The 17,351-nt window shown below is 62.0% G+C and overlaps 3 protein-coding genes across 8 annotated transcripts in view; 2 read left to right on the top strand and 1 right to left on the bottom strand.

The window, feature by feature from the left end:
* Positions 1-5,579: 5,579 nt before the first annotated feature.
* Positions 5,580-11,015, top strand: OGFOD2 (2-oxoglutarate and iron dependent oxygenase domain containing 2). 3 transcript variants are annotated; one of them, XM_036448990.2, is made up of 7 exons: positions 5,580-6,147; positions 6,580-6,636; positions 7,322-7,435; positions 7,521-7,620; positions 9,085-9,212; positions 9,700-9,957; positions 10,044-11,015. In XM_036448990.2, exons 1-7 carry the CDS (start codon positions 6,016-6,018, stop codon positions 10,305-10,307), a joined length of 1,053 nt encoding a protein of 350 aa, XP_036304883.1. In that variant the 5' UTR covers positions 5,580-6,015; the 3' UTR covers positions 10,308-11,015. The 3 variants fall into 3 exon arrangements, with proteins under 3 accessions (XP_036304883.1, XP_036304884.1, XP_036304886.1); XM_036448993.2 differs by lacking the exons at positions 5,580-6,147; positions 6,580-6,636; positions 7,322-7,435 and adding an exon at positions 8,221-8,243 and having other exon boundaries at positions 7,529-7,620; XM_036448991.2 differs by lacking the exons at positions 5,580-6,147; positions 6,580-6,636; positions 7,521-7,620 and having other exon boundaries at positions 7,182-7,435.
* A 726-nt stretch (positions 11,016-11,741) lies between these two features.
* Positions 11,742-13,897, top strand: ARL6IP4 (ADP ribosylation factor like GTPase 6 interacting protein 4). Of its 3 annotated transcripts, none has more exons than XM_036448997.2 (6): positions 11,742-11,889; positions 12,204-12,374; positions 12,729-13,055; positions 13,139-13,256; positions 13,500-13,569; positions 13,655-13,897. In XM_036448997.2, exons 2-6 carry the CDS (start codon positions 12,215-12,217, stop codon positions 13,709-13,711), a joined length of 732 nt encoding a protein of 243 aa, XP_036304890.1. In that variant the 5' UTR covers positions 11,742-11,889; positions 12,204-12,214; the 3' UTR covers positions 13,712-13,897. The 3 variants fall into 3 exon arrangements, with proteins under 3 accessions (XP_036304890.1, XP_036304889.1, XP_036304892.1); XM_036448996.2 differs by having other exon boundaries at positions 11,777-11,935; XM_036448999.2 differs by lacking the exon at positions 11,742-11,889 and having other exon boundaries at positions 12,014-12,374; positions 12,753-13,055; positions 13,655-13,894.
* A 328-nt stretch (positions 13,898-14,225) lies between these two features.
* The window catches only part of PITPNM2 (phosphatidylinositol transfer protein membrane associated 2), a 93,462-nt gene continuing 90,336 nt past the window's right edge, over positions 14,226-17,351 (bottom strand). For both annotated transcript variants that reach the window (XM_045585551.1, XM_045585548.1), the window contains one exon: positions 14,226-16,805. In XM_045585551.1, coding sequence (XP_045441507.1) covers positions 16,479-16,805 — 327 coding nt within the window. In that variant the 3' untranslated portion in view covers positions 14,226-16,478. The remainder of the gene's footprint in view (positions 16,806-17,351) is intronic.

Below are 17,351 nucleotides of genomic sequence, written 5' to 3'. Positions count from 1 at the left end.
GTGGTTGAGCATGGACCTGGGGCCCAGGGGGTCAAGGATTATTGATGTTTCTATCTCACTCTCCCTTCCTCTCTGAAATCAATAAAAAAATATATATATTTAAAAAATAAAACAGCCTCTGCTAGTCACATGGGAGAGCCTCTTTCAAGGGGAATGTGGAGAAGTTCAGAATTTAAAACGCACTTTTTTTTTTTTTTTCTTAACCCAGTAGGAATTTCTTCTATAGACAGACTTGTAGAGGGGAGCAAAGATACTGGCTTGTGGACAGTTGCTGGAGTAGCAAAGTCTGGAAGTAACCTAAATATCCTCCCCGACCACAGGGGACTGGCCGGATAATTACACAGCATCGCTCATCGGGATACCGCACAGCAGCGGAGACAATCTAGGAACCTACCTACACATGGTTACACAAAGGTACGGAATGACCTAAATGTACGGAGTCAAAGCCGGGGACAGAGCCCAGGCTGGGTAGCTCAGTTGGCTAGAGGGTCACCAACTGACACACCAAGGTTGCAGGTTCGATTCTTAGTCAGGGTACATACAAGAATCAACCAATGGCCCGGAGCAGCAGGGTCTGGTTCGGCCAGGCCCGGAGCAGCATCTGCCAGGCTGGGAGCGGCCAGGCCCGGAGCAGCAGCTGCCAAGTCCAGAGCAACTAGGTCAGGAGCAGCAGTGACCAGACCCGGAGCAGCTGGTTGTGGAACGAACCAGAGCAACAGAGGCCAGGCCCGGAGAAGCCAGGCCCGGAACAGCTTGCTCCTCGCCTGCCCCTGCCCAACGGCTGCCTCTCAGACATGGCTGGAAACTTTTGCGGGAACTTGAGGGTCTGCTGAATCAAGTGATGAAGGCTTAGATCTGGATGTGTTGAGTTAGTATAGTGCTGGGGTGTTGATCTGTGAGTGCCTTGGGTGGGGCCTGGATGAGGCTGTTTGACCTATTTGGAAATGTCTTTTGTGTGAAGTGTATCATTGGGCATGTGGAGGTATTATTGATACGAGAAAATGCTAAGTAACTGATTTACTATCTGAAAAGGGATTTACTATCGGGGAAAGGGAGGGAGGAAGAGACTGAACATAAACTGTGCACCTATGGATGAGGACAATGGGGGATGGGGAGGGGGCGGAGGGTGGGGTGGGAACCTGGTGGAGGGGGGAAGAAATGAGGAACCTTTGTAATAATATGAACAATAAAGATTGATTAAAAAAAAAAAAAGAATCAACCAATGAATGGATACATGGAACAAGAAATCAATGTGCGCTCTCTCTCTCTCTCTCTCTCTCTCTCTCTCTCTCTCCCTTCCTCCCTCCCTTTCTCTCTCAAAATATATATATTTTTAAATATACTTTATTGATTTTCCAAAGAGAGGAAGAGAGAGGGATAGAGAGTCAGAAACATTGATGAGAGAGAATCATTGATCAGCTGCTTCTTGCACACCCCTACTGGGGATGTGCCCGCAACCAAGGTATCGAACCCGGGACCCTTCACTCCGCAGACCAACACTATCCACTAAGCCAAACCGGTTTCAGTTCAAAAATTATTTTTAAAAGGACAGAATACAAGTTGAAGTATGTTACTGTTTGTGCAAAAACAAAAGCAAGTATATGATGGCACCTGAGACCTTATTTTGGGTTAAATACCTAAAAGTCAGAGTGACTCAGATCTGGGTTCAGATCTAGGCTCTGTCGTTCTTGCTGTGTGAAAACAGCCAACGCGACATTGAAGGAGAAAAACAAAGCCAGGGGACTGACGCTCCCCGACGTCAAGACTTACTGCAAAGCTGCAGAAGTGAACGCAATGTGGTCTTGAGCAAAAAATAGACAGATCAATGGGACAGAACTGAGAGCCCAGAAATAGACCCACATAAAAACAGTCAACTGATCTTTGACAGAGAACCAGAGGCAATACAATGGAGCAAAGGTAATTTTTTTCAACAAATGGTGAACAAAGCAGGTGAACAAACTGGGTTCCATCCAGACAATGGAATGTTATTCGCCGCTAAAAAGAAATCTGTCAAGCCACGAAAATACATGAATGAACCTCGAATGCTTATTTCCCCAGTGAAAAAAGCCAGCCTGAAAAGGCTACAAACTGTGGAGACAGTAAAAAAAAAAAAGGTCAGACTTATGAGGGGTTAGGAGGAGGGAGCAGTGAATAGACAGAGCACAGAGGAATTTTTAAAATTAAATTTATTGTTTAGGACTGCAATGGTGGCCACACGTCATTATACAGGGCCACAAACCAGATTCTATAAAACCCCAAGAGGGAACATTAATGTATACCATGGACTTTGGATGTGTCAATGGGATTTCACTGTGACCAGTATCCACTCTGGTTCAGGGTGTTGGTAGTGGGGGAGACTCTGCATGTGTGTGCGTGTGGTGGGGGAAGAAGCAGAGAGTACATGGGAAATCTCTTTCTGTTCAATTTTGCTGTGAACCTAAAACTGCTCTTAAAAAAAAAAAGTCTAGTAAAAATGGTTAAAATGATAAATTTTCATCATGTCTATTTTACTGCAAAAAAAAAAAAAAAAAAAAAGAATGTTTCTAAACTGGAAACAATGCAAATGCCATAAGCTCTAGAACGGCTCAGTGAATGGAAGAATGCTCACCCCCATGGAACCAGGAAAAAGATGGACTGCTGCTACCCACCCCACAGAAGAAGCTCAAGAGCATAATGCTGAGTGGAAGAAGCAGTATACAAAAACTACTCCTATGTGGTTTTCTTTGTCGCAAATTCAAGAATAGGTATTTGCTCTTGAGACCCTTGGGAGCTGGGTAGTAAGATGAGGGGACACGGAAGGGGCTTTCTGTGAAGCTACAATGTTCTGTTTGGGATGTGGGTGCCAGTTACATGGGTGTCTAGTTTGGGAAAATTCACCAAACTGTACCCTTATGATTTGTACCTTTGTTGTGTGGGTACTCCATGTTAATTCAAAAGCATGTATTACATGTACACACATACACACAACCTATGGGTATGCATACACACATGTATACGTGCGCACACACACCACCCATGCCGTGCTGGAACCACACGGGATGGGTGTTCTGATGCGCGCTGGGTTTATGGCCCTGGACAGGCCCCTGCACTTCCCCGAGCCTCAGTCTCCTCATCTGTGAAATGGAGGGAGTGGAGACACCTGCTGCCGTCAATAAAACGCATCCTTGCTGGCTGGGAGTCACCCTGATTTGGTGCTTACTGCTACAGTCTTCTCGCTGCGGTTCTCTTTGGAGACTGAGCCCAGGCTGGGGCGGGCTGGGGGCTGGGACACTGGCCCTGAAGAGGGCCAGTCTGCGCTGACAGGCAGAGCAGGCTCAGCTTGCAAACTGCTGCGAGAGGGAGAAACCTGACCAGGCCGGGGAGCTGCTCGTGGCAGGCCAGCTCCAGGCCAGCGCGGTGGAGGCTGGGGAGCTGGCCTGCCAGAGGGGGGGGGCGGGGAGGGGGGCCTGCTGGGGAGAAGGCCGAGGCGGGGGGGTGCTGCTGAACACCGAGCTGAGGAAACAGATCCTTTGCTGGCGAGGAGGGCCCTTCACTATCGCTGGGCAATCAAGATGCCTGTGAAACTCTAAACACCTTCTCAGGCCACACAGCTCTGGGCCGGGAGGCCGGGAGGCCGGGTCCTTGAAAAGGAAGCTGGGCCCGGCGGCCATCCTCCTGAAGGAAGATGGTGGCTTCAGACGGCTTGGGCTGGAACTCAGGTCCCCGTGGCCCAAGGACCTTGATTTTATGCCCGAGGGGGGAGGGGCGCCAAGGCAGACCTTCATAAACAACCAACAGCGCAGTCAGATTGGAGTTCCCTTCCGGCCTGTACCACTTACGAGCTGTGTGACTCTGGGTGGGTCACTGGGCCTCTCTGAGCCTCCTCGTCCACATGGGTAAAGTGAGGACAGTTCCTGCCCCACAGGGGTTGCTGTGAGGATTAAACAGCTTCCCCTTTGCAGGGAGGGTCAAATCCAAAATGCTAACCGTGGCCTCCTGGGCCCAGTGATTCGGCCCCAATAGCACGTGGTCCCATGGCCTCCGGCTTGCCCTCCCGTGATCCTTGCTGCTCGAGTTCAGCCCACAGCGGACGTTAAGCGACCTGCACCCTGTTCCCCTGCCTACGACCCTTTCCTGCTGGGTCCTGCTGCCGCAGTCAGGGCTCTGCTGAAGTGGCACTCCTGCGAGGGCCTTGCTGGCCACCTGTCCAAAGAGGCCACCTCAGGCCCTGGGCGTCCTGGCACTCGCCACCAAGTGAGACTAACCTGATCATGTGATTGCTTCCTCGCTTGCCCGTCTCCCCTCACTGGACTGAGACCTTCAGAAGGGCAAGGACCTTGTCTGTCACTCAAAACACACTTCCACGTGCACAGCTCACACTCACACACTCAGACATACACACTCAGGAAGGTCTGTAAGCCCCCGCCTAATCACTGTGAAAACCACTCAGGCTGTTGGTACAGGCTTTGCCCAGAGAGCAGGCGCCCTCTCCTGGTCCCCGGAGGTACTGGGGAAAGGCGGGGACACTGGGGCTGGAGCCTTGGATCCCCAAAGGTGCTGATGGAGGCTGCGGTAGCGGAGGGGGGTGGGGGTGGGGGAGATAGAGGAATGTGAAGGTCCCTTTTGGGCCCTGGGGCTTCTTTTTTTTATTTTATTTTTTTGGGGGGCCCTGGGGCTTCTAAGAGCAATGGTTGGGTCTTAGAGCTTAAGTACCCAGAGAGAAGAAAGGAACCGGGCTGTGCTGCCTGGGTGAGCGAGAGAAGGTGAATGTGGGTGATTAGGTGTGTGAGAAGTGTGCACCAGTGTGGAATGTGTTCACGTGGGGGTGAGTGTGTTGATGGCATGTGTGGTTGCGTGTAAATGTGTTAGCATGGACGTATGTGCTGGAGTGCATGTGTTCACGGTGGCTCACACACATGTAAATTCCCTCCTCATCTCACCCTCACCACTGAACCCCTGTCTCGGTGAACAGGGAAGTCAGAGAGCAGACCTTACTGGTGAGTGACCTAGGGCCGGTCACTGCACCTCGGAGCCTCAATTTCCCCATCTGTGTAACAGGAAGATGTAACAGTATATAATACAGCTCAAGGGTTTGCTGCAGGGATGCAAGGCGGGTGAGAGATCCAGAAGTCCAGCAGAAAGGAAGCTGGGACAACAGGCGCTGTCACTTATAGTCACCCATTTATCTGGGGTCTGGGCGGAAGTCCTGAAGCCCGAGTCTTCCTCCCCAACCCCATTCCCCGCACAACGCTGTCATGGAGGAAACTCTAGGGCGGGGGTCAGGGACCAATTCCAGGGGAAGGGATTGCCTCCCCTGCCCCACGCCTTAGTTCTCCCATCTCGGTAATAGGTTTGCTATCCAATCCAAGCTACTTCATCCAGTTCTGCAGACCTGGGCCTGGGGGGGTGCACGGAGTACCATGACGGGGTCCCGGTATGTGTGGCGTTGGATGTCCCTCAGGTTGGGTTACACGCTAAGAGCATTAGCATTCATCTCGCACTGCGGCTGCGCAGAACTGGAGCCGGTTTGTGCGGGGCGTGGCCGCGGACAGACCACGCCCCGTTCCCCCGCCCCACACCTGACTGCAACGGGAGCGCCACCGGAAGTCACGCGGGACGGAACGTTTTAGTGGAGACACTGTGGCAAGCAGCGGTGAATCCTAGGAGAAAGCGGGGGCAAGGCGAGGGCGGGGACAGGGATCCGGGAGGGGGAAAAAATGCTAAACCCAAGCTCAGACGCACAGATGGTTCATAGCATTGGGAGGAGACGCGGTTGAAACTCAGGGCGCCTTTCACTGTCCCCGTGGAGTTGACTGGTTCTTCAAAAGCTCCGAGCAGGCAAGGGAGGTGGCCAAAGGTCTTGGGCGGGGAGGAGGCCGAGAACATCTTTCTAAACCGCAGACCGTTTTCGGGGAGTCTTCGTCCCTCGCTGCGCTTGGGAATTTAGACCGGTTCCTTGGCTGCCGGAAGTGGGCGTACCCGGAAGTGCTCCTACGGAATCCGCCGGGGCCGCGCCTGCGCGCGCGCCAGTTCACCATGGCGACGGCGGGCGTCCCGCAGCGCTTCTGCCGCTGCGCCTGCTTCTGCTCCGAGAACCTGTACGTGGCGCGCTACGGGCTGCACGTGCGTTTCCGGGGCGAGGAGCAGCTGCGCGCGGACTACGGCCCCGTGAGTGGGTGGCCTCCGTCGGCTCCGCGGAGGAATGCGCGGGAGGGCTGGCGGAGGAGGGACCTTGGTGCCCGGGGTCGCTGGCTCTGCCCGCGTGCTCAGATCTGACCGCCACAGTGGCTCAGCCTCGCGGTGCCCCAGTTTCCTCCCCTTCCCTGGGGACAAGCGTAGCTCCCTGGTGAGGCTGTCGTATGGATGAGCTGACATATCTGTGCTTAGGGCAGGGCCTGGCTCAGGGGGGTTTGTCGGTCTTGTGAGAGCAGCTAAGAGCCCCGCTCTGGACTTGGCGCTTACCGCGTCCTTCATCCTCACCACGGTCCTGTGAGGTCCGGGCTCTCCTCTCCATGTGAGGAGGGGAAACTGAGACTCAAGAGATGTTAAGTGACTTGCCCAGGGTCACGTAGTCGTGTCCATTGACCTCTTTGCTCCTAGATCCTGCGCAGCCGAGGCTGTGTCACCCCCAAGGACTTCCAGCAGCTGTTAGAAGAGGTAACACCCGCCACCCTCCAGCGCCCCTGCACACCCGGCCCAGACCTTCCGGTTTAGATTTGTGTCCCAGCCTCAGGCCTGCCAGTCCCAGATCTCTGAAGGGCTCCTTCGCCTCCTTTCCCCCTTCCTGTGCCCACTCATTGCAGCAGCTGGGGCCTGGCACCAGGAAAAGAGAAAGAAGGAGGGCTGCCAAGTTGTCTTACTTCATGCCCTTTTGAGATGAAAAAATTGGGCTCAACAAGGGGAGTCACTTGCTCAGGGTTTCACAGCACCTGGGGTGCTCCTTGCTGTTCCTTCTCCGACCCTGCTTCCCCTGCCACCAGGGCTGCTTCGCATCTCGCCCCCCTCCCTCACCCGGGGGTAATGGTGGGAAGCTTCCGGGGAGAGCCCTCTGCAGCCTCTGCTGGGACTTTGCTCCCCTCCCTGCGTGGCCCCAGCTGGCTGAGGGGCGTCTTAGGGCTGTCCTAGCCCAGAGTGGGCTGGGCCCCCTTCTGGAAGGAGTCCCCTTCAGCTAACAGTGTGGCACCTGCAATCAACCCTGTCAGAGTCTGGAGCGTAGGAAGACGTGTCTCCCGGCCTGGGCCCCCGCTCTGGCCTTCCTGAGCCTCAGTTTCCTCATCTGTACAATGGCCTCGAGGGGATGAGAGAGGCCCTGTCCTGGTAACCAGGCTCTGTGCCACCCCAGCTGGAGCAGGAGGTGGAGCGGCGGAAGCGCCTGGGGCAGGAGTCGGCTGCCAGGAAAGCCCTCATCGCCAGCTCCTACCGCCCGGCACGGCCTGAAATCTACAACCCCCTGCAGGTACCCAGCCGGGGCAGGGGACTGGGAGGAGGAGGCCTCCGGTCTGGGCCGGCTGCCTGCCCCACAGCGGTGTGTGCTCCCCCAGGATGCGGCTCTGGCCCCCGAGTTTCTGGCCGCAGCTGAGTACAGCGCGTCGCCAGGTGCAGACCTCAAGGGCCTCCTCCAGCGGCTGGAGACAGTGTCGGGTGAGGTCTTGGCCCCATGACCTGGCAGGACTTGGGGGTGGAAGACTGGGGTCCCCTCTCTGCAGTATGCGCGCCTCCAAAAGCCAAACCAGCAGGGCCTGGAAGGCACAGGAGCAGGGCGTCTAGATTCACCCCCGCACTCACCCAGGAGACACGGCTGCTCAGGGTCTTATCAGGCATGAGCCAGCGGGGTGGCTGGGAGCTTACAGAAGGGACAGTTGAGACAGTGCCGGGTGGGCTGGGGTAAAGGATCGGCAGAGGAGGTGAAGGACCCCGGCAGGGCCAGCAATGCGGGGTGTGTGTGTGTGTGTGTGTGTGTGTGTGTGTTTCTGTCTCTGGACCTGAAGGAGTGGGCCAGGTGAGGTTTCTGAAGCTGCCAGGACCTGGAGCTGTGGGAGGGGCTGCCAGACAACCAGCAGGAGCACACAGCCCCGCTCCCCAAGGCCCTCCTGCCCTCTCCTGCCTCACCTCCTGCTGGGCTCTCCCACTGGCCAAACCCAGCAGCAGCCCCAGGCCAGAGGGCCTTGCACGTTCCTTAATCTGTCTGCCTTGGTTTCCTCATTTGTGAAATGGGGACGATAATACCACCCATCTCGAAAGGTGCCGTGACGATCAGGTGAGAGGTGATGAATGCACTTAGAGGCTTGAGCATGTGTACCGAATGGTATGTGTACCGAATTCTGGGCCTGGGGGATGCGGTGGGGTGGCAGAGGTAAAAGCCACTCCCCTCTGGGCACCTGCATCCCGGTGGGGCACAGGGTAGAATGAAACTCCCCCTCCGGGCTGGGAGGGCACTCATTACCATCCACTCCACAGCAGCTGGAATCATAAGGAGGCTGTTGGGGTGGGGCTGGGGCTGCTCCTGAGTTGGCCAGAATGTGCGTGTCTGCTGAGAATGCGCCGGTTTCCATTCTGAGCTGGGCCTCTTCCCCACCGGGGCCCTCTCAGCCTTCCCTGTGCGGAACGGGAACTCCAAGAAACCTCTGAATTGGGGTGCAGACTCGGGTGGTTCCCTGGGGCGAGGGGTGCAGAGAGAGCCTGAGCAGGCTCTGTATCCTGGCGCAGCCCTGAGGCTGGCCTGCTGGGTGTCCTCGGGGTAATACCCCCCCCCCCCATCTCAGGGCCTCATGGGAACTCACATCTGAGTCTGAAGGCTAGACTGTGGGCACCCTTGGGAGCAGGATGAGAGGCTCCAGGGATGTGTGGGGGAGGAAGTGAGTTGGAGAATAGACCCCCACCCCCACCCCCGAGCTGATACCATACAGCACTTAATCCTCATCATAGCCCCGAGAGGGGTATAGAGTTCCCAAGCTATCCCCATTATACAGATGAGGAAATGGAGACGGGGGAAGTGAAAAGGCATGCCCAGGCTCACACAGCTCGGGGGGGACTGAGACGCATCCATAAGCTCACCCCCCCCTCCCCGGCCAACCGGCTGTCCCCCCCACCCCACCCCCACCGCAGAGGAGAAGCGGATCTACCGGCTGCCGGTGTTCACCGCGCCGTTCTGCCAGGCGCTGCTGGAGGAGCTGGAGCACTTTGAGCGGTCGGACATGCCCAAGGGCAGACCCAACACCATGAACAACTACGGGGTGGGTGCGGCTCTGCTGGCGGGCAGAGGGGCAGGGACACCGGGGCCTGGGGGGACTGACTGACCTGCAGGGCTGTGGGGCAGCTGTGCAGCCTCTCCATGCCTCGGTCTCTCTGTCTGTAAAGAAAAAGGGCAGGATTATGGAGTTAAACAAGGGACACCGTGGGGTGGGGCTGGGGTAAAGGGTCGGCAGAGGAGGTGAAGGACCCCGGCAGGGCCAGCAATGGGGGGGGGGGGGGGGCATTTCTGTCTCTGGACCTGAAGGAGTGGGCCAGGTGAGGTTTCTACGCTGCCGGGACCTGGAGCTGTGGGAGGGGCTGCCAGGCAACCAGCAGGAGCACACAGCCCCGCTCCCCAATGCCCTCCTGCCCTCTTCCTGCCTCACCTCCTGCTGGGCTCTCCCGCTGGCCAAACCCAGCAGCAGCCCCAGGCCAGGGGGCCCTGTACTTTCTTCCCCAGGTCAGGGCCTCACTGGCACCTCCTCCCAGGTGCTGCTCCACGAGCTGGGCCTGGATGAGCCGCTGGTGACGCCGCTGCGGGAGCGCCTCCTGCGGCCGCTGATGGCCCTCCTGTACCCGGACTGCGGCGGAGGCTGGCTCGACAGCCACCGGGCCTTCGTGGTCAAGTACGCCCCCGGCCAGGACCGGGAGCTGGGCTGCCACTACGACAACGCCGAGCTGACCATCAACGTGTCCCTGGGCAAGGCTTTCAGCGGGGGCGCCCTGTACTTCGGGGACCTCTTCCAGGTGAGTGAGTGAGTGTGTGTGCGCGCGTGTGTGTGAGCCCCGGGGCAGGGCCGGGGGTGCCCAGGCCTGACCCCCGCTGTCCGCAGGCGCCTTCGGCCCTGGCCTCGCCCCTGGAGGTGGAGCACGTGGTGGGCCAGGGCGTGCTGCACCGGGGCGGCCAGCTGCACGGGGCCCGGCCCCTGGGCGCCGGCGAGCGGTGGAACCTCATCGTGTGGCTCCGGGCCTCGGCCGTGCGCAACCGCCTCTGCCCCATGTGCTGCCGCAAGCCCGACCTGGTGGACGCCGAGGGCTTCGGCGACGGCTTCACCCGCGAGCAGCCCCCCGCCGTGGACGTGTGCGCGATGACCTGAGCCGGCGGGCGGGACCCGTGCGGGCGGCCGGACGGCAGAGGCTCTGCCCCCGGGCGTGGCGTGGGCAGGGCGGAATAAAGGCCCTGCAGCCCTCGGCACGTCTTGGTTCAAAAGGACACGCAGGCTCCGGGTCATTCTTTCTGCAGACGGGCTGCTGGGCCAGGTCTGTTAGAAGCAGAACCTGAGGTGGGGGTTCCTGCTCGTCGACGGAGGAGGGAGGCCAGGAAGCAGGAAAGGCAGGGAGGAGCCGGGCCGAGGGGCAGGTGCACGTGGCCAATCCCCGGGAGCGCCCGGAGCACGGACCCACCAGTTGGCCTCAGCATCAGCGGCTGGCTGCAGGGCGTGCTGGGAGAGGGCGTGGCGGAGGGTGGGGAGGGGATGTGTGTGAGTAAGGACTCCCGCACAAGGGCTCCCCGTGGCCCAGGGGATCTCCCAGAGGACCGCCCAGGTGTCGCTGCCAGCATCTGGCGGGACAGCTGGGGTGAGTGCCGTCCATAAAGGGGGTTTGGGTGGCTGGTGACGATGGTGTGGAGGGGTTAAGAAGCAGGGCCTCTGAGTTCAGATTCTGATTCTGCCACTTCCAGCTCTGACTGGGTGAGACCCTGGACCTCTTTGTGCCTCCGTTTCCTCACCTGGAAAGCACCTATGTCTTAGAGCTGTTGTGAGAGTCAAATGATATATAAACTTTATAAAGTGCTTTATAACAGCCCCCTGCGTCTGCCGGTGTCATTACTGAAGAGTTTGCAACTTGGTAGCCCCCAAATTGGGGGAGGAGTGCAGCTGGGCACACGGGGCAGCACGTCTGAACACCAGGCATTTCCATACGGAAATCCGGGGTTCTGGCTTCCCTGGGAAGGTGGGAAGGTCTGGAGACACCAGACGCCATTCCCACACTGCAGAAATCAGCTGGAGCAGAGTCTGTGGGGCACCCCTCAGAGGGCCCCTTCCTCATTCACTGCCATGATCACTCTGGCCCCTCATAGACATTTGAGCTGACCATCTCCACATGGGGATGTTGTAAAGACCAGGGCGTCTCAGCCCTGGAACTCACGGCTTGATGGAGTGGACAGGTGGGCAGACAACCCAGGTTGGACGGGGGGCGGAGGGGGGAGTGGGGAGAGTGCAAGGGGGGGGGGAGACGGAGTGAGTAACTTTCTCTGGGACCCAGGGAGACTGGTGCTGCGGAAGCCCTGGAAGGGCAATCTTGGAAGAGGGCACAACTGCAGCAAAGGGCCTGCGGGCTCGAGGAGTGGCGCCCAGCTGCGGAGCACGCCTCCCGGCTGGGAGCTGCGGGAGCAGGCACGGCCTCGCACCGGCCTGGAGGTGGAATCTCTCGGCTCGCCTCTGAAACCCAGATGGGCGCGCCAGACTCCCGGTTCCTGAGTCGCCCCGGAGACGGAACTAAAGGCGGCACAGCCCCGCTTCGCAGCCGGACGGCCTCTCAGAGCACCGGCCCGGCCGGAAGTCCCCTCCCCGCCACCGCTTCCTCACGCGAGGGCGTGGCGCGGGGACCGGCCCCGGTGGTCAGTTGAGGAGGGAACGGGCCACCCCGGGGACCTTCCTTGAGGCGGAGGGCGCGAGGGTGCGGGTGGGCGCGCGTGGAGAGGGATTCAGAACGCACCTGGCGGGTGAGGGTCGCGGCCGTTCCCAGGGACGCCGGAGCCGCCTGCGCAGGCGCGGAGCCTCCCGGCGGCGGGGAGGGGCGGGCCCTTAAAGGGGCCGCGGCGGTGGGCCCGGCGTCCCCGGCGGGTAGTGCGTGGTTGAGGATCGTGCGTGAGGTGGCTGCGGGGTGGCTCACATCCCTGCCCCGGGGGGGATGGGGGACGGGCCCTGAGGACCTGGGCGCCCGGTCTGCGGGCTGAGAGCCTCCGATCGCCCGCGTCTCTCCGTCTGCAGAGCGCGGCGCCATGGCTCCCGGCGGCTCCCGCAAGCGCTCGAGGAGTCGCAGCCGCTCGCGGGGGCGAGGGTCGGAAAAGAGGAGGAAGAGCAGCAAGGACGCCCGGGGCAGCTGTTCGGCTTCTAGGTCCCAGGACCGCAAGGCCAGCACCACCTCCTCGGGGGCGGAGGGTGAGGCCGCGGGCAGCGGAAAGGCCAGCTGGGCGGGCTTCCCCGGGGCGGCTGCAGGGAAATCGCGGGGGGCGGTGGTCGGAGGGGTGCGGAGCACAGCGTGCACGTCCGGATGGAAAGACACTCCGGGTCCAGGGGCAGGGCCGGCCCATGGAGCATGCATTGCTTCGTGCAAATGCTTAGTCTTGCTTTCTGTGCAGCGGGGCCTGAGCTCCGGGGTTTGGGCGCCCTGCACCTGGCCAGGCAGGGCAGTGCCTCTGGGGATAGTGCTGATCCCTGCAGGAGGTCTCACTCTTCCATCCAGAGCAAGGGGGCAGTTTACTCCCCTCCAGGCCTTCCAGCCTCACCTCCCTGCCTCACCTTCTCCCTGCATCACAGAGAGAAGCAAACATCAGGCTCGGAGAAGACCACGTTCCAGCTCCTCCTCCTCCTCCTCTTCCAGTTCTCCCAGCTCCTCTTCCTCCTCTTCGTCCTCCTCCTCCTCCTCCTCCTCCAGCCATGGCCGGAAGAAGCGGGGGAAGCACAAGGACAAGAAGAGGAGGAAGAAGAAGAAGAAGAAAAGGAAGAAGAAGCTGAAGAAGAAAGACAAGGAGAAGGCTGAGGTGCAGCCGCCGGAGGCTCTGCCGGGCCCCTCGCTGGACCAGTGGCACCGGTCCACCGGGGAGGAGGAGGACGGCCCAGGTACGGGGCTGCGGGGTGAGCGGGGCCAGGAGGGCCCCCTCCCCGCGGTCCGACCACCACCTCCCCGCCATCGCCCCCTCCAGTCCTGACGGATGAGCAGAAGTCGCGCATCCAGGCCATGAAGCCCATGACCAAGGAGGAGTGGGACGCGAGGCAGAGCGTCATCCGCAAGGTGGTGGACCCGGAGACCGGCCGCACCAGGTGGGGAGAGGGCGGTGGAGCCCGGCCCCTGGCCCGCGCCTGCAGGGGGCGGGGTGGTGGCTGCAGGACGGGAGAGTCCCTGTGGACGGACTCCCCAAGCGGCTGCAGGGTCGTCGGAGAGCCAGTGCTGCTGATCTGATGGCAGAGCCCACCCGGCCTCCGTGTCCCTGTCGGGGGGGGGGCTGGGGCGCCTGTGGTTGTCGCTCCGGCATCAGAGGCTCAGCCTGCTCCCCTCTCCCCCAGGCTCATTAAGGGAGACGGCGAGGTCTTGGAGGAAATCGTAACCAAGGAACGGCACCGGGAGATCAACAAGGTGGGTCCCTCCTCTCCCCCCGCCCGGGGCCCGGCCCCCCCGCTCCCTGTGTGACGCGCCCCCTCCCCTGTGCTCTCTCACCCAGCAAGCCACCCGAGGGGACGGCCTGGCCTTCCAGATGCGAGCGGGGCTGCTGCCCTGAGGCCCCGCCGACCGGGGTCCGTGGGCGATGTCGGTGGCGTGACGGGGTGGGCAGCAGGCGGCCACGTGGGTGCCGTGCGTCCTCGCTCCTGTGGACCGGCCTCCGTGCAGCCGCCTCTCCGTCCCTGTCCCGCTCGGCTCCCTGCCCCCGGCTGTCGCATTAAACGTCCCGGCTGAGACGTCGTGTGCGCTGCTGCTCGTGTGGAGGGAGGAGAGGAGGGGGCCGCCACCGCAGGGGGAGCGGGTGTACCTGGTGGTCGCGCTCATCCTCAGTGAGCCCGCCTGGGGCACCCCCACCCACCCCAGCCGCATCCCGAACTGGAGACTGGGCTCTTTAACCCGATTCCCTCCCCCCCTGCGCGCCCAGCCCGAAGGTCCCTGTGCTGGGCCGGTGGTCCAGCTCCCACGAGAGCCGCTGGCGCAGAGTACGTACGGCACAGGCCCTGCGCCCGCCCTCCCCTCCCCCTCCCAGCCCCCACTGCTCTGGTGGCTGGTGCAGTAACGAGGCCCAGGAGGAAGCCTTGGAGCTCCTTTAATTGGTGTGACGGACAATCAGACAATGGCACTGGATACAGAGCACACTCAGGCCCGATGGTGCAGGGACAGCGAGGGTGGGGGCGCGGGGGAGTCAGGACACTGCTCACACACGGCCTGGACAGGCAGACAGACAGGAGGGGCTGAGACGTAGACCAACGTGGCTGGCGGGTGGGTCTCTGCTGACTCCCTCTCTGAAGATCCAGGAGGGGCGGGGGCGGGGGCGGGGGCGGGGCTGGGAGCGGGCAAAGGCGGCCACCCTGACAGGCCCGCCTCACCCTTTGGTGACGACCCGTCAGGCCTGAGCCCTCAGCTCAGCACCCGACGCTGTAAACATTTTTGGTATTTTTTAAAGGACTCTGCTCTCCCTCTCCGTTTCTGAGAAACCGGTGCTTCCTCAGGAGGAGGCTGTGCCTGCGGGAAGATCAGGGAGGCAGGAAGCACACCTGGGCGCGGGAGACGGCGGGAGGCGGGAGGCTGGCCGCCCGCCGCAGCGTCTATGGCTGAGGAGAGGCCCGGCTATTGCTGTTGTCCTCGGCATGGCTGCCGGCGGCCGGGCAGGAAGGCGGGAGCGCAGAGCTGCGGGGGGCTGCCCGCTGGGAGAGGCCAGCCCCCTGCCCATGGCCTCCCCCGGCCAAGGAGCCTCGGCCGTTATTGCAGGCGGGCCGAGCTCTTCCAGGCACGTCTCCGGTGGCTAGTCATCCAGGCGGGGGCCAGGCGGGGCCGGTGGAGGCCGCGGCACTGGCCACCGGGCCCCTGGCGGGGCTGATTGTCGGCCGAGCAATCCCCCTGGGGAGCAGGGGTCAGATATTGCACTTCCACTGCAACAGTGACGTTAGGACTCAGTCTATAAAACAGCCGGTGCTTTATACAGAACGCCCAAAACAACAAAAAAAGCTACATCTTAAATACGGATACACCTGAAGGTCCGTCCTCCAGACAGTTTCCTCTGCACAAAATAAATAGCTTCACTCTGTGTAGGCCCCCCTCGAAGAACATTTACACGGCCCTTTGTACATATCTACACTCGGGGGAATGTGAACGGCGGGCGGGGCCCCTCCACACCCCAGCCCGAGAGGCCCCGGGGCCGTGCCCAGGCCGGCAGCAGCTTCTCAGATCCGGAGCCTCCGGCTGGATGGCCTTGGAGAAGGTGGAGGAGCTGCTGAGGGGCCGCCGAGCGCCACAGCTGAGATCACAGCCGGGCCTGGGCGGGAGGGCTGGCGCGCAGACCGGTGCAGGCCGGCGTGGTCTGGGCCGGGGAGCACGGGAAGCTGTAGCTGCCTGCCCTCGAGCTACCGACAGGAGCCATGGCTTCTTACACTCGGCGTGGGACCGGAACTGGCGTTAAGAAAAACCTAAGTGTGTGCCCACCCATCCGAGTAGAAATCCCGTGGGACTAACGGGTCGGGTGGGGCAGGAGGCCGGCCTGGGCCCCCGAGCCAGGCTGGACTCCCTCACAGTGCTGGGTGTCTCCGTGTGGAGGGGCTGCGCTTGGTGCTGCGAGAGTTAAGAAAAGGAAGCAGCCTGGGATTGCTCGTTTAAAAAAACCTCGTAGAAATCAGATCGGAGAAGTAGAAAGGTGTAGAAACGCGGGCGGGCCGGGCCAGGCCGAGGTGAGGATTGGGAGAGGCGGCCGGGCTGTGCCAGGCCGCCCCGGGCTCCAGGCGGAGCTGCAGAGATTAAGATATGGCCTCTCTTTCCTGCTCGCACAGGGTGTGCTGCCCTGGGGCCTTCCCTGTGGCAGGAGGTCCTGGTTCCACAGAAGGTGACTGTTCGCGCTGGCGAACACGTCTGCAGCCACAGGGGAGGACAACGGGCCTCTGCTCGCAAAGACCAGCGCAGAACCAGCGAGGCTGGAGAGCGAACCCCCGTCAGCAAGCAGCAGCTGCGACCCGGCGGGAGGGCACGTGGGGGTCGGGCAAGCTAGTGGCCAGGGAGGTGGCAGGCAGGGCCCAGGCCTGGCGTCCGGACGCTCCAGGAGAACCTTCAAGGCGGGGCCGCAGGGGGGTCCCGGCCCCTCTGCCGTCCTGGGGCTGGCTGTCCCGCCAGCTTCCAACGGGGACCGCTGAAGGCCCTGGGGCGCGAGGCAGGGCTGGGAGGGCCGGTGTGGCCCGTGTCCTCTGCTGGGCCCCGGGACAAGTCTGTCCCCAGCCGCCGCGTGTGCCCGGCCAGGCCTCCTGGTGGGCGGCGCCCGGCCTAGCACCATGGAGCCCGCAGCACCTCACGCAGGCGCCCTACTTGGGGCCCGCGGCCGCCCCCGGGTCCAGCCGGCCGGCCATGGTCCGGCCCCAGCAGCCGGCCGCCACGCTCATGCTGCGCTGGCCTCGCTGCTCGCCGCCGTCCGGCTGGCTCTGCGTCCGCTCGTGCCTGAGCCCGGGCCCGCTGGGCTGGGCCGAGATGGTCCGGAGCAGGTGGTTGCGGGAGCGCAGGAAGTCGCCCTGGCCGGGCAGGCCGAAGCTGCCCTTGCGCAGCGCCATGCGGGTGGCCGTGTTGCGGGCCGGCCGCGCCCGGTGGTTGTACTTGAGCTGGGCCAGGTGGGCCGCGTAGCCGTCCGTGATGAACTGCGGGGGAGGGGCCGTGAGGGCGGCGGCCCCCCGCCTTCCCCCCCTGCCCTGTGCTGCCCCCCACCCCCCACCGCTCACCTGGCACTGCTCCCCCACCGCCCGCTCACCTGGCACTGCTCTCCCCCTCCCCCCCCGCCCGCTCACCTGGCACTGCTCTCCCCCCGCCCGCTCACCTGGCACTGCTCTCCCCCCCCCCCCCGCCCGCTCACCTGGCACTGCTCTCCCCCCCCCCCCCCCGCCCGCTCACCTGGCACTGCTCTCCCCCCCCCCCCGCCCGCTCACCTGGCACTGCTCCCCCCCCCCCCGCCCCTCACCTGGCCTGCTCTCCCCCCCCCCCCCCCGCCCGCTCACCTGGCACTGCTCTCCCCCCCCCCCCCGCCCCGCTCACCTGGCTCTCCCCCCCCTCCCCCCGCCCCGCTCACCTGGCACTGCTCTCCCCCCACCGCTCACCTGGCACTGCTTCTCCCCCCACCCGCCTCACCTGGCACTTGTCCCCCCCCCCTCCGCCGCTCCCTGGCATGCTCCTCCCCCCCCCCCGGCCCA

This window comes from Pipistrellus kuhlii, unplaced genomic scaffold (assembly GCF_014108245.1).
Source record: "Pipistrellus kuhlii isolate mPipKuh1 unplaced genomic scaffold, mPipKuh1.p scaffold_m20_p_20, whole genome shotgun sequence".
NCBI classification, from domain to species: domain Eukaryota; kingdom Metazoa; phylum Chordata; class Mammalia; order Chiroptera; family Vespertilionidae; genus Pipistrellus; species Pipistrellus kuhlii.
The sequence above is the reverse complement of the archived record's forward strand: the minus strand, read 5'-3'. Positions and strand labels throughout refer to the sequence as shown.

Bases quoted from the DNA above. Each gene is read 5' to 3' on its own strand.
- ARL6IP4 (XM_036448997.2), top strand. From the start codon at position 12,215: ATGGCTCCCGGCGGCTCCCGCAAGCGCTCGAGGAGTCGCAGCCGCTCG. The intron at 12,375-12,728 runs GTGAGGCCGCGG...CTCACCTCCCTG, and splicing joins CACCTCCTCGGGGGCGGAGG to CCTCACCTTCTCCCTGCATC. The intron at 13,570-13,654 runs GTGGGTCCCTCC...TCTCTCACCCAG, and splicing joins GGCACCGGGAGATCAACAAG to CAAGCCACCCGAGGGGACGG.
- OGFOD2 (XM_036448990.2), top strand. From the start codon at position 6,016: ATGGCGACGGCGGGCGTCCCGCAGCGCTTCTGCCGCTGCGCCTGCTTC. The intron at 7,436-7,520 runs GTACCCAGCCGG...GTGCTCCCCCAG, and splicing joins AAATCTACAACCCCCTGCAG to GATGCGGCTCTGGCCCCCGA. The intron at 7,621-9,084 runs GTGAGGTCTTGG...CCCCCACCGCAG, and splicing joins GCGGCTGGAGACAGTGTCGG to AGGAGAAGCGGATCTACCGG.